General features: G+C 40.8%; 1 protein-coding gene across 1 annotated transcript in view; it reads right to left on the reverse strand.

Moving 5' to 3' along the window:
* LOC113023905 (CUB and sushi domain-containing protein 1) overlaps positions 1-13,408 on the reverse strand; it is a 435,654-nt gene extending 422,246 nt beyond the window's left edge. Inside the window, exon 1 of the mRNA XM_026170386.1 lies at positions 12,908-13,408. Coding sequence (XP_026026171.1) covers positions 12,908-13,043 — 136 coding nt within the window. The 5' untranslated portion in view covers positions 13,044-13,408. The remainder of the gene's footprint in view (positions 1-12,907) is intronic.
* Positions 13,409-14,464: the final 1,056 nt, after the last annotated feature.

Consider the following 14,464-nt stretch of genomic DNA (forward strand, 5'->3'; position numbering starts at 1 on the left):
CAGCTAACCCTGGTCCGAATCCGGGTCACGGCATTGTGAAACAATGTCACGGCAGATGAGCTTCATTTAACCCAGCCACTGGGCCACAAGCCAGTACACTCCTAGTGCTGGTCCCAAGCCCAGATACATGGAGAGTGTTACACCAGGAAGGGCATCTGGTAAAAACTTTTCACCAAGTCAAACTTCCAGATCATCAAGAATGGGGTTTCCGTACTGAGTTAGATGGAGGCATATTATCTGTTACTGTGAGCCCTAAAGGAAGCAGCCAGAAATCGACAAGCATTAATTTTCGCATTAATTTTAAAATACTCCTCTATACATTTAAGGCTATTCATTCTCTCTCCACATCATACATCTCTGATTTGGTACAGATTTCCATCCCATCCTGGTGCCTCAGATCCTCCTCTTCTCTCCTTCTTTCTGTTCCTTCCTTTCATCTTATTACCATGGGGGGCAGGGCTGTTAGTCACTCTGCCCTTCGACTTTGGAATTCCCTTCCCCCTGACCTCAGAAACATCACTTCATTCCCCCTTTTTAAGTCCACCCTCAAAACCCACCTCTTCAAGATAGCCTACTCTAGATTACTTCTCCATGCCCTTAAACTTTCTTTTATTATTGTGTTTATTTCCTGCTTTTATGCCTGTCTTATTTGCTCTGTACAGTGTTCTTGGGTGTTTTGAAAGGCGCTTTTAAATAAAATGTATTATTATTATTAGTAGTAGTTAAGTAGTATTTGCAGTCCACAGTACAGTAGCTCCTGTGTCATTACTGAACTTATGTTGCTTAATGTTATTAATGGCTGGTTAAAGCAAGCTGGAACTGTGGAGCTTAAAAACCATTCATGTAAAAAGTAAACTTGAAATGTCTACGACTGAATTTATTTTAATTTCATGAACCAATTTAAAAAATAAGTTCAGTTATGACCCAAACACTTTCCAAATAATGTTCTTAATGTGAGATGTAACAAAGCACTAAAATTCCACAATCCACTAACTATCTAGCTCCTCTATTCCTTGTAGAGCTGATGCACCCTCTTCCAGTGATAACAAGTCCTTATGGCAATTATCCATCTGAATCAGTGTGTTCACTTCATTAAAATATTCCTTTTGTCTGATAGAAAACCCTTAATTAATCTTACTTAATAAACATCTGGACAACCACGCTTAAGCATAACACTGGTTACTTAGCTCGGGTGTTCCATTGCTAACTTAAACTAAATACTCTTCCTCAGCTGTGTAAAGACAGGAAACCACGTCACACATCCAAAACGATCAGATCTAATCACAACACCATCCATCCACCCATCTTTATGTATAAAGCACCTTAAAAGCTGACACAACGTTTATGCATTGGAACTATATGATAAAAATACAAAAGATATAAATAAAAAACACAATTTAAGAAAGTCAAATAATTAAAAGAACAAGTAAAAGAAAAAGTAACACACAAGTGAAACAGGCATCACAGCACTTTATTACAAAACTAAATTTAGGAAATGAACTCACACATTATTGGTCAAATGAGTCTTGAAACTGTTCATAGCATCAGCAAATGTCTCCTGCTACAATACTTTCACCTGCTTGATGACTCAACATTCAAGTGTGACGCAGCTCAAAGAAAGTATGGTATTACATCCTTTTATGCAGTAGCCTACTTTTCCCTTAAAGGCATCAACATTTACAGTATTCGTCTATATTTATCATGAACTGTACATTCAGGGATTCAGTGGTAATGGTTAACGATAAGCTAATGGTTAAGTTGAGGGCCCGGGGTCCCCACAAATACAGGAGTACACGGTGTGTGTGTGCATGTGTCTGTATGTGTGTAGCTGATATTGCTACAGTTGGAGTCTTGGAGCATTTTACAACCTTCCCTTTATTATTTCCTTATCACACTGCTTAAGGCCTTCCCTCCTCCTCCTATTTCCCCTCTCCTCATTCAACCATTTTCTCCTTAACCCCCTCCCTGCTTTCCTCACTCACTCTTTTCCTCCCACTCTTTTCCATTTTTCTGCACTTCCCCACTCCTCTCTTTGCCTTTCCTCTCCAGCTGACAGGGCAATAATACTCAGTTTACACTTTCGGATGTCAGCATAGCATGAAAACCTCAGAACATCAGTCGTAAGCCTTTTTAATCTTTTTCTTAACCTGAACTGAGAAATTGTTTCCAATGTTTCCACAGTGCTACCAGTTTAATTTGATTCAATTTTGTTTTATTTGATTCAACGACATTTTTGGTGGCTGCAATCCTGCAATTTCCTTCAAGGATGGCGCAAGGAAGCATTGGTAATAAAGCACTTTGTGGTGGTTAATTGAAACAAATAAAATCTAAATTTAACAAGCAACAATTAAACAGCCATTATGTGCTAAGAACTTGGTTTGGCCTTTGGACTCTGGAAACTTATTTCAACCCTTGTTTTCTGGTATTTAAGCACAGTTAAGAGGTCTTGCCTTTGCTCTCTCTCTCCACCGGCTTTCTCTTCTCTCCTGCTCTGCTGTTACAAAGATACCTTGTAAAAAGTCTTCAACAAATCAGCAATTGCGCCAGTCAGTCACATAGCCTGCCTGTAACACAACCAATCAACCAGCAAGTCAGTCAGTCAGTTTACAAGCAGTTCATCATTTAGTCAGTAAATCAAACAGTCAGTCAGTAAGCCTTCTGGCCTGTTTCTCACCTCCTCCCTCACTCTTCCTCACCCACCGTCCCTCCTGCAGGGCCGTACTGCGGCATCCCACTGTATCGTGGGACCTTTTCAACAGTACCCCCTGTGATGTTCGTTTCCAGAAGCTAACATCTATTAAAAAAAACCTCCAAGCTTCTCTCCTCTCCTTTCAGAACTAGTTTCCAACCTCCCTTCTTCTACCTCCTCCGTCCTGTTCTCTTCGTGTACCACGGGACCATTTTTTGCTGCGTCCTCATGAAGTAGGTTCAACACTGCTAGCGACCATTACCAATCATTAAAAATGGATAGAATAAGAACGATGCTACTGGAGCAACGATAGCCTGTGGCTAGTGCATTTATTCTCAAATGCGCACACACACACACACACGCTGAGTGGAAAATGTCTAAACACAAGTTCACACACAAAGACGCAGGTTATCGATGCAAGCACACACAGAATTATTCAAAACACCTTCTTATCTACAGCTCCATAGTTTACATTTGCACGCTGTACTATTCCTGCGCTCATCTGCGCACGCAAACTTCCAGACGTAAGTGCATAAACACAAATTCCTTCACATGGGCGCACTCATAGAAGCAAATATAAACACTCGTGCAAGCTAACGTACATGCATAAACAAATTCAGAACTAACACATTCACTTCAACTCACAATACTAAACTAATATGACACACAGCTTGTACTGCTCTCGCATGGTTGCACTCAGAAAAGCTGTATACACCAAATGATGTCTAAACACGGTGGCACATGCATTCTTTTAGCTTACACACGGACATTTACACACAAAAGGGCACTCAAGTAGAAAGTAATCCCCTCACTGATCCCCCTAACACACGCGGCTCTAACCCTAACTAAGCATTTTTCTCTTCAAGGCAAAGACAAACACTTTCGCACACGGACGCTTTATTCTTCAAAACATTTCATCCTCTGCACACTTTTTAAATTTTCACAGAGAATGATACTGCAACACTCAGCGACCCTGTTAATGTGACTGACAGTGGCATTAAAACACTGGACTTTTCAGTAGATGAGTGGGGTACAGATAATTTGAGGAAAAAACAAGGGACGACAGGGAGATGGGAGGTGGTTGTCAGGAAGAGAGGAACACAGAGACAGAGACACTAATAAACAATCTGAACCCTTTGCCAACCTGGAGAGTAATTATCACTGTGGCTCTATGTCGTTCCCCGTGTGGGCCGTGTGTGTGTGTGTGTGTACGTGTGCGTGTGTGTCTCACTGTCTCGCTCTCTCCCTAAAATCACATTAATGGATGAAAGTGGCTTCTGCTGCTGCTGACTCGTCGCTTTGAAATGGAAATGTAACTCATTGGCTCCATATGTAGAATGCACATCCACACACACTCATAAATACCCGACACACGCGCAACCACCCCACACACACGCACATACACACACACGGAGTGTAGGTACGCTCTCCCAGTGTCAAACATGCACACACTTTGCCCTTAAACCATGGAACTAAGTGAGAGAAAAAACTGAAATAACACTAATGTAACATTAACAGACACATTAGCCTGTTTAATGTTAGCCTGCTAGCCAGCTATTAGCCTACAGCTTATAGAAAATGTCATGCTAACAGAGAGGCAAAGCGGAAATAATAAAACAGCAAACGTGCCGCACTGACAGACCCATTAGCCTTTAAATTCATCGTGTGGCTTCACCAGCAGATTCGAAGCTGCAGGGTATACACGATTGACACTCATTCGATATGAGATAGTTATTCAAACTCGTGCCTTTGAGTAAATCACTGAATTCAGACCAGTTCTTACCAGCTCACCCTGCACTGTCATCAAAAAGTGATTCTCCCTACCTGGTTTAGTAATTACCATATTACTTTTATCTGGGTTATTTAAGTTTCATAGCTATGGGGAATCGTGCAGTGAGGAATAGTTTACACAGACCAGCTAAGGAACTAGATGAAAAAACCCTCAGCATCCCAGTTCAAGGAGTGCTGATGCTGTGCCGGAGGATCAGGGCTGCAGAAGGCACAAAAAAAGAACTTCTCAATCTCATTTGGTAACACGCACTTTAACACTTAGAGCACGTCTTTTGTGGGAATGCGTCACTCAACTAAAAACATTTCCTAAATTGCCCTTGCATTTGTGAAAAGAAGTTTGTTCATTTCTAGAAGAAGCATGAAGAATGAAGCAGCCAATGTGGCGGACTGCTATTTGAGCCGCCGCTACCAGCATGCATTGCACGGCCACTAATGGGACAAATGAACGGGAAGCAGTGGAAATTATGAACTTTACTGGAATTGGTTAAAAAATGTACCATAGCTGTTGATGTACTGAATAATCTGTCAAATTAAATTTGGATATTAGTTTTCATGGGTGTCTTGTAGTCACGCCGACAGATCTTTCATTATGAACTCCATTTGAGAGGTTCATTTCATGCTTATTTTTAGAGCTGGCTGGCTGAGTAATCCTGTGTTATGAAATAACCCTCAGCTCCCACCACAGCGAGGCGTCTGCACCACAAGGTGCAGGAAAACAGCAATAAACTGCTGTGCCAAACGTGGCTGCATTAAAAACTCCGCAGCAGCCGAATGCAAAGTTTAAGACATGATGCAAATTGAGGGTGTCATAGTTTGTTGCAGCTGATAGCTATATGATGTATCTGGGGTTTTAATGGCATGCAGCAGAACTTTATTTAGATTTATTTCATTTATTCAGGCAAAACACTATTAAAAAGATGAATTGAGTGGTCTCTGTTACTCAGCATTACCATTAACATGGTGGTTCTGAAGAAGAGCTTAAAAACTACACTAGACATGACATTTATCCTTGCATACAAATGGGTGGTAAAACACAACTGGGCGACCAATGCAACACCACTTTTATAGTACTCATAATTTTGAGGTCTGTCAAGCCATTCCATATGATATACACATGGGCTTTTATTTCCCTTTTTTCATGCTGTCCTCTCAGATTTTAAATGACAGATAGATGTGAGATTCTGCTGTGTGTGATGCAGTATTTACTGCTAGCATGAAATATTTGAGTCCAGTCATTAATATCAACAGATTTCAGAGCCCTGTGTGACCGTGCCTTTAGGTCAGTTTGGCGGATTTCCCTTCGCATCCAAGTTATAAATTCACGGCAGACATGGTTATGATGTCATTACTTAATGCTAGACATTACTAGCCGAGCAGCACAAGATGGAAAAGTCATTCCTGATTAATTGCGTCTGCTGGGGAATACATTTTCATTTTCTCTTTCACTTTGTCTCCCCCTGCATAGCATAGCACCGCCTCCTGTTCCTCTCTGTTCCAATCTCTCACACACTTGTTCTGCTCTCTGCTTTTTCCTTAACTTATCTCTCTCTCTCTCTGTCTTCATATGCATTCTCATTTCCACTCTTAGTCTTTCTCTCACTGCCCTCTCCCCCCTGTATTAGTGTACTGTATGTAGGCCATGGCTCTGTTAAAAGTTCTGTCATTTGAACACTATAAAGACAGATTACTTGCTCGTTTTGCTCAAACCAGGATGGATTGCTAAAAAGGAAAGACTTTTTCTTTCCAACATAACAAGGATAATGGCCCATATATATTTAACATCTATTGTGTATGTTAGCCAATAATTAACTGTTGTGACCCAGTAGCGCCTTCTATTGTTTTTCCCTTTATATGTTCTACACGCACATAAATATGCATATTTAAATTTCAGATTTCAGTATTTGTTACATCTCTCTGTATGCCTCACTCTCTCTCACACACACGCCACCTCGTTCCTCTCCACTGAAGTGTGTACTCAGTAGTTAACTGTATTGAAGCGTGTGTGTGTGTGTGTGTGTGTGTGTGTGTGTGTGTGTGTGTGTGTGTGTGTGTGTGTGTGTGCATTCTCTGGTCTCTCCGGACATCTAGAAGGACTCTTAAGTACCTGAAAATCATCAGCACTCAATGAGTTGTCTCACCCTGTCTGTTGCAGGTGCACCGACACGTAAAGGGTCTCTTCTGCAGTGTCTCAAGCTCAGATTATTTGAAATGTGTGTTAGTGTAACTGAGGGGAATCAATTACAAAACAAACACCAGAGAACACCTGAACACGTGTGTGTGTGTGTGTGTGTGTGTGTGTGTGTGTGTGTGTGTGTGTGTGTGTGTGTGTGTGTGTGTGTGTGTGTAGCTTTTTATTATTTATTACGCAAGCATAGTGGGATGTAATAATTGTTCCAGTACTTCTCTTGCAAATGAAGCAGTAAATTATAAAGATATGCATGCAAATGTACAATACAAACTCCTGTCACGAGCGAAAACAGTGCATCTCATGGAAATTGTTACATTTTTACATAAACAAACCTCTGATCATTTTTGGATAGTGTCTATGAATAAATTCAGTATGTGCAAAGCAGCAGCACGTAAAACTACCATTTTATTTTTATGTTATTACAAATTTCATTTATTTTCATAATTCAGTGACTGGAATCTTCAGCAGGACCAACTGCAACTACAAAGCAATGTGCAACAAACAAATTGCTTCACATGTGGGTGGAGCTTTAAAAATGTCTTAGGTGGTAGCAGGTGGAAGCTGACCTATTCAAACCTCTGACATCCAGGGTCTGGTGTTCTCTTGATGTGCTACTTTAAGGCCTTCAGAAAAGATGGTTCAACATCCAAGGGAAGAAATAAAATAATAAATCCTTTCATTGTGCAAGAAATCACAGGAAACCCCAGTGAGTGGAAAATAAAATTTGAAGTCTCTCGGAAGGGGATGCACAAATTTACCTGAAAGGTGGGTGTGTCAGGAAAAAGCACATGCTGCCCACACGCATCATTAAAGCAAAGCTATAGATTCCTGGCACAGGCAAAGACTAGTGCCCCCACTTATAATAAAGTTTCACATGCACAGAATGGGGCCTGATAGAGATATATGCACCATCCCATCCATAAAGATAAACTTAAAAGAACAATGTGCTCACTTGTGTGACTCATTATCACAAACATTTAGGAGAAAGGGAAATTTGATAATGCATATAGTGAGGTCATAAATTCAAGAGTGACTGTAAAAAATATTGAATCACTTTACCTATAATGATCTGTCAACTCATACATTTAATTTTACTGCAGATCACTTAATCCAAGTGATAAAGTGAATCCAAGCATATCTCACTTGGATTCACTTTATCACTAGCATTAAAACCAGCAGAGTTATTATTTGTGGGCAGCACGGTGGTGTGGTGGTTAGTCCTTCAAAAAACCAACAGTGCGTAACCTGGTGGGGATGACAGTTTGTACAGTTTGAATGCTGATCAGTTGGAAAGTGGACCAGAACAGGAAAGGGAGTAGGAAGGAGTTCACCAAGTACTGAGAGAAGTAAGGGGGAAAAAAATAAAAAAAATAGTATGAAAGGCACAGATTTTATATAGTATACTATACATGTTCAATTCAATCTTATTCATAGAGCACCAAACCACAGCAGACCTCAAATTGCTTTATATTGAAAATAAAGCCCATACAAGAATACAGGAAAAACAAAAAACAATCAAATTAACCCCTCTCAGCAAGCACTTGGTGATAGTGGGAAGGAAAAACTCCCTTTTGACAGGAAGAGACCTCAGGGAGGGGCAGCTCTCTGCCACAAACGGTTGGAATTTATGACCAATTATTCTCAGAAAATCATTACGTTCTATATGCTCATTATCACTCGTGGCAATAATATGAGCCACTGTCACTGTAACAGTTTAATTTTCAATAAATATCTCAGAGTGGGGAAACTATACGCTTGTTTTGGCAAGTTGTTAAGTGACCAGTTTGATAGATGCAAATATATAAGTACAGCAACAAGTCATCCATATTAACGGATAATGGATGCAGTAAATAAATGGAGGAATAGCATCTATCGACATTACTGAAATGCGCTGAACATTTATGGTTGTGAACTGTGATTAAAAAAGCCAACAGGTGTATGTACACATGGTTTTATAAATCTGATTAATGTATGACGCAGACCATTTTCAGTTTTTGTGTGCTTGTATACATCTGATATGGCTTCCACACAGGATTTTATAAATTAAGTCACTGGACCTTGAAATAATGTGTTCTGAACAGATGAATCAAAGGTGTTTGTTTAGCCACAGTAACAGAGCAAAGCTTTTCAGGAGAAGAAGTGATGGAAAACTGTAATGGAAATATTTGTCAGATTACAGTACATACAAGAAAACCCTCAAATATCTTTCAGCTTAAGAGTGGACACAAATCCAGAGAGCCGATGTCAGGAACTGGTGGACAAAGCAGCAAAAAGAAGTTATTTCGATTACAGAGGACAATAGCTTCTGAAGCCATGAGTGTACCTACTTTTCCACACAGACTAAATTACATCGATTCATATTTTTGCTAAATAAATAATTGAAAAAGCAATGTTTTTCTTGATGGGTTGTTTTATTACTTTTATTCAGACTGTTTCAAATCATTTCTTATCCAAGTATATCAAAAAGCCAAAATTTGGTAGGGTGGTGCTTAGTTTTTTATAATGAACAGCACAAGCACAGAGACACAAGCTCAGAGCATTTCAACTCTACTGGATTTCAATATATAACCTTTGATTTTGCATTCGTCCTAAAAGGGAAACCTACTTTCCAGGCAAAATAAGTAACAATTTATTTTAACTCACTGTATTTATCAATCATAGGCAGAAGACAAATGCTTATATTTAAACACTTTAAAATAGCTTTATATAAACAATTGAAAAATGTAACTTCTCAATTTCTCCTACACAGTCGTATTCCATTATGCCAACATTTCATTTATTAACACACTCCTTCCATTTACATGCATCATAAATGCATGTGATAAACATTACAAACATTAGTTTCACTTATTTAACTATTCCGCACATCTTTATGTCATACCCTTATGCCTCAGTAATGAGATAACAGGTGGTTGCATATGGAGAGAAATCATTAGCCAGGGCTGACACCTGAGCAAAATTTATTCACTGAAGATGATGTAGGCCATGAATGAAAGATTTAGGAACAGCTAAGTAAGTGGACCTTGCTTTAGAAACATTTACCACAAGCACGTCCGTGTCCCCAAGGTTAAAAAATAAAGAACTCCATGCTCAAGTCTTCTAAAATACTGTTAACATCATATTAAATGGCGTCTGACATATACACCCACTTCTTCTTTCACATTTTCTCATGCTTTCTGGATTTTCACTGCAAGAGGTTTCACACTTTTTCTATACATCTAATTCCCTCGGTTTGCTGTTTCTAAAGTGAATGTGGATTGTGCAGATAGCTCTATTTTAATTAGCTACCTTCTCACAGTATATGTGTGTGTGTGTGTGTGTGTGTGTGTGTGTGTGTGTGTGTGTGTGTGTGTGTGTGTGTGTGTGTGTGTGTGTGTGTGTGTGTGTCTCCATTTGTGCATTTCCCGTGTGGGATATTAGTATGCCAAGCAGGGGGACAGACAGCTAGTTCCAATATCTTGTTGTTTGGCATTGATTCAATGTCAGCTAATTGTCACCGTGCGCATATACTTTCATTTGTGTGTCTGAGTGTGGATGTGTCAGTACGTGCATTTGGGGCTAAATGTCCTGATAAACATTAAAAAGCTTCAAAAAACACAGACATTTAACCAGTTCTCACTTTGAAAGGGGAGCAGAAATAAGTCACTGGAATGTCCTATGTGTCGGAGTCTGCGTGTGTGTGTCGGCGTGTGTGTCGGTGTGTGTGTGTGCTCCTTTAAGAGTATAAGTGTGTGCGCGAGTGATTAAACAAGTGCTTCATAGTCCCAGTGGGAGTCTAAAATGAAGTTCTCAGACATGTTATTCTCAGTAGTGTGTGCGTGTGTGTGTGTGCGTGTTCGTGTGTGTTTGTGAGAGTGTGCCAAAAATGTCTTTTGTACAGTCCCCTGTAGAGTGTCGTTAACAATATATCAATTATATAAGCAGTAGCTGGGTTTTATGGGAATTATCATCACAGTTGGACATTTGGACGTTTCTTGGCTATAACAACCTGTTGATGAAAAGGCTGAGTTTATTTTTTATTTATCTTTATTCCTGCTTGAGCTTCTGATGAAGGAAACGTAACTTGGCGAGTGAATGTAATGTAATGACAGTGAATAATTGAACTGGACATTTCGCAAAAAAAGATGTGGCTTCCAATAAACACAATGTTGATACACAGTTAGAATAATATTTATTTTATTTAATCATTAACTGATGTTCTTCAAATGCAAATTTCGATGTTCAAATTTAATCTTACTGACAGACTAAACCTAATAATGATAATGTATTTATAGAATATTTCGGCCAGTTAAAAGTTGCTTTGATCTCGACTATATTTGTTAAAAAAATTGAGCCTGCTAGCAAAAACAACTACAACAATAATAATTGTGATAATAATCATAATAAATAGGAGTCGTGAATACAAGAATAAATTATGGGGCAATTATGAGTAGAACACCAAATATCACTGAATGACAGGGACTGAGATTCTAGGTAACATTTTCCTAAATTACTTTGAAAATATAATAATGAAACAAATCACAAGCATCATAAAAAGCTTGAGGACTATTTAAAGAAACATGTTCTTCACCTGGGCTTTTTTTTTCTTTCAGCTGCAGTCATATCTGACTTTTTATGATATTTTTACATGACATTTCCAGACAATCAATTATTAGTTGTGTTGGAATTTAAAGTGCGACATCACATTTAAAAGGGTGGCAACCATCTGGGGTTTGAGGTTTGACGAAATAAATTATTGCCACCCCTCCGTCTGTCTTTCCAGATGTCTGTATGCCCTTTAATTTTCTCATTGTATTTCTGTGTGATTAACTCTTCAGCAACCAAAAGGCTTCATTGAGTCTATCATGTAACGCTTTCTTTAAATTGAGTAACATAATCAAAGAGAGATGCAGAGATGTAGAGACTTCAAGGATGATAAACACGGCATCAAACGCACAGACACGCACAGATCAGGACGAAAGATAAATCACAGGTGATAATCATAAACAGCTTAAAAACACATCTATCATATTTATCAGCATACACAAATCGCACGCTGTCTTACATTTACTCAAATCGCTTTTTATTCTGGGTTGATGGCCTGTGTTTATGGCAGAATACAGATGGATAAACATACAACCACCAAAACACACACGCACACACCCTCAATATAATGCACAGTATTAAACATCCAGAGCAGATCAGAGTTAAGGGAAAACACAGCTTACACAAGAACAAAACAAGCTTACTTGCACACATATACATTTATCAAGAATTCTAGCACAGCTGGAGATCTACATCAGAGTGGGGAAGATCTGATGGGTCCATGCGTGAGAAGGGGAGTTTGGGAACAAAATACAGAGAGGACCAGCACCGAGGAAGAGAGGGAGGAGAAGCATACACAGAGAAGCTATTGATGACCTGAGTAACAGAGAAACGAATGTTAACACTTTTTTCTGTCTTCATCTATCTGTGGCACCAGGAAACTCTTGGCCACAGCCCCCCTCCCCCCAAATAAAAAGAGACATGCTGGGCTGCTGACATGAAGCATCAATCCCCTGTTATACCATCAGACTCCACGGCCTTTGAGAAAACTGCTCCTCTGTGTGAGTTCGACTCCACAAAATCACGTTCAACTATGAGCATGGGATTTCCCCTCTTCATGCCCTCCACATGAAAATCTCTCTCTGGTTATTCGTAGACTGTAAACTGAGTTGGTTGCTGAGCTGTGTCACCAAACAGGACTTTTAACTGCTTCAAATGCAAAATTTTAGTCACTTCATTTACTTAGAGGAGGTTATCTGGACAGCACAGAGGCCTGAAAACGAGCATGCCTACACTCCCCAGATGAAATATTGTGTCCAACTTGGCCGCTGCACGCTCTCTTCTCTCACGCGCACACGCACTCTCTTAACTCCCCGTGCTTGCATATAGGATATAGCTCTCACTCCCTCTTTTACAGTCTCTCTGTCCATCTTAGTATCTCAAACACGCACGCACAAAAAGGACGCATGCACGCAATGCCCGGAGCTGAGAGCGTGCGCGCACGCACGCACACGCGAAACTCTCCTGCACACACTCACACCAACGCTGTCTGCAGCAGCGAAACTGCATGCATTACCTTTCTGTCCCTCACTCTCGCCTGCGCGCGCACACGCAAAGTCCAACCTGCGAACACTGTGATCCCCCGGCACACGCGCGCGCATATGCATGCCTGCGCACGCAAACACGCAGGCGATTTGAAAACCTCCAAAACTCACCCTTGGACGAGGAGAAATCCCCCAAGAGAAGCCCCAGCAGGAGGAGAAGCGGGAGGTCGCGTCTCAGCCTTCCCGTTTTCTTCACGTTCAGCCTCCTCCACATCAGCAGCATCTCTGGCGTTCCTAAATCCGTCATTTTGCTATTAAATAAATCCAAGCTGGCTTAATTTTAAAGCCCTCTCCCCACCTTGCCGCTCTGCTTGACTGAAGGAAGCGGAGGGGGGTAAAAGAGGACGGCCGCCCCCCTCCTCCTTATTCTTTCGTTTTTATATATTAAAAAAAAATACCCGAAGATCAATCACGAATATCCCCCACACACATGTCCATGTTAACGTTTGGACAGGACAACCGGTGACGGGTTGATGGTCTGAGATCGGGCAACACGCCGCTGGTGTGAGCTGTCATAGCAGAGACCGGAGGACCGGAGGAGAGAGACAGAGAGATGAAGAGATTTAGGGAAAGAGAGGAGAGAGATGGTCGGTAGGTCCGCACAGCACAGCGAGCGAGCGACGACTGAGAAAGGGGGGAGAGAGAGGGGGAGAGCGAGAGAGAGCATGGGAGAGAGAGGCAGAGTAAGAGTACGACAGACGGGTTAGTTGAGGAAGTAAAAGAGAGACGGTAAAAGTGGGTGATTGTGGAGGAGGAGGGGAGGAAGGAAAGATGAAGAAAGAACGAGCCACTGGAAACGGAAGAAAGGAGGTAAGCAGGTGAAGAGAGGGATGAGGGGATGAGAGGAAAGGGGGAAGCAAGTAAAGAAAGAGGGAAAGTAATGGAAAAAGAAGGGGAAAGGTTTGAAGGAGAGAGGATAGACTGGCAGGAAAGAGGTGGCGGACAGAAATTTCAGGAAAATTGAAGTGTGGAAGAAAGCGTGAAAAGGGAAAAACGGAGGATAAAAACACAATGACGGAACAGAGCTGGAGCAAGAAATAAAGGAAGTCATAAGAGAAGGCGAGAAGGGAAAGGAATTAAAGGAAGGACAGAAAGAGAAGTGTGAATAAAATGATTGGAGAACTGTAGAGGTCTGGCGAGCAGAAGTCAGGAGAGAGGGGAAAACAGAGAAGAATTGGAGGATAAGAGTGACAGGGGGTGAAAGAGAAGGAGGCCAAAGAAAAGATGGTGTTGGGGGGTGGCTGCGTAGAGGAATTTAGAGAGGAGGGAGGCATAATAGATGCAGGAAGTGAGAAAGAGTGGGAGGAAAAAAAGACAAGACAAGTAAAGATGGATTTTAGCAAATGGAGGGAGAAGAAAGATCAGACAGAAAGACAGAGAAACGAAAAGACAAGTGAAGAGGAAAGGGAAAGGAAGGTGACACAGATTTTAAAAAAAGGACAGGTTGGGGAAGAGGAAACAAAGCAGGAAAGGTAAGTTAAAGAGCCAAGTGGGGTTAAATAGCCAATAAGACTTAAGTGAAGGAAGGGGATTGGAAATGTGGGCAGGCTGAGGAAAGACACAAGCAATATAAAGACAGAGTTGAAGTGACGGTTGCTGAAGGAAAGCTGACAGGAATGGGGGGAAAAAGAAGTTTTAAAAATGAGACGCTGATGTAGAGCTGTTAAA

Source organism: Astatotilapia calliptera, chromosome 1 (assembly GCF_900246225.1).
Source record: "Astatotilapia calliptera chromosome 1, fAstCal1.2, whole genome shotgun sequence".
NCBI classification, from domain to species: domain Eukaryota; kingdom Metazoa; phylum Chordata; class Actinopteri; order Cichliformes; family Cichlidae; genus Astatotilapia; species Astatotilapia calliptera.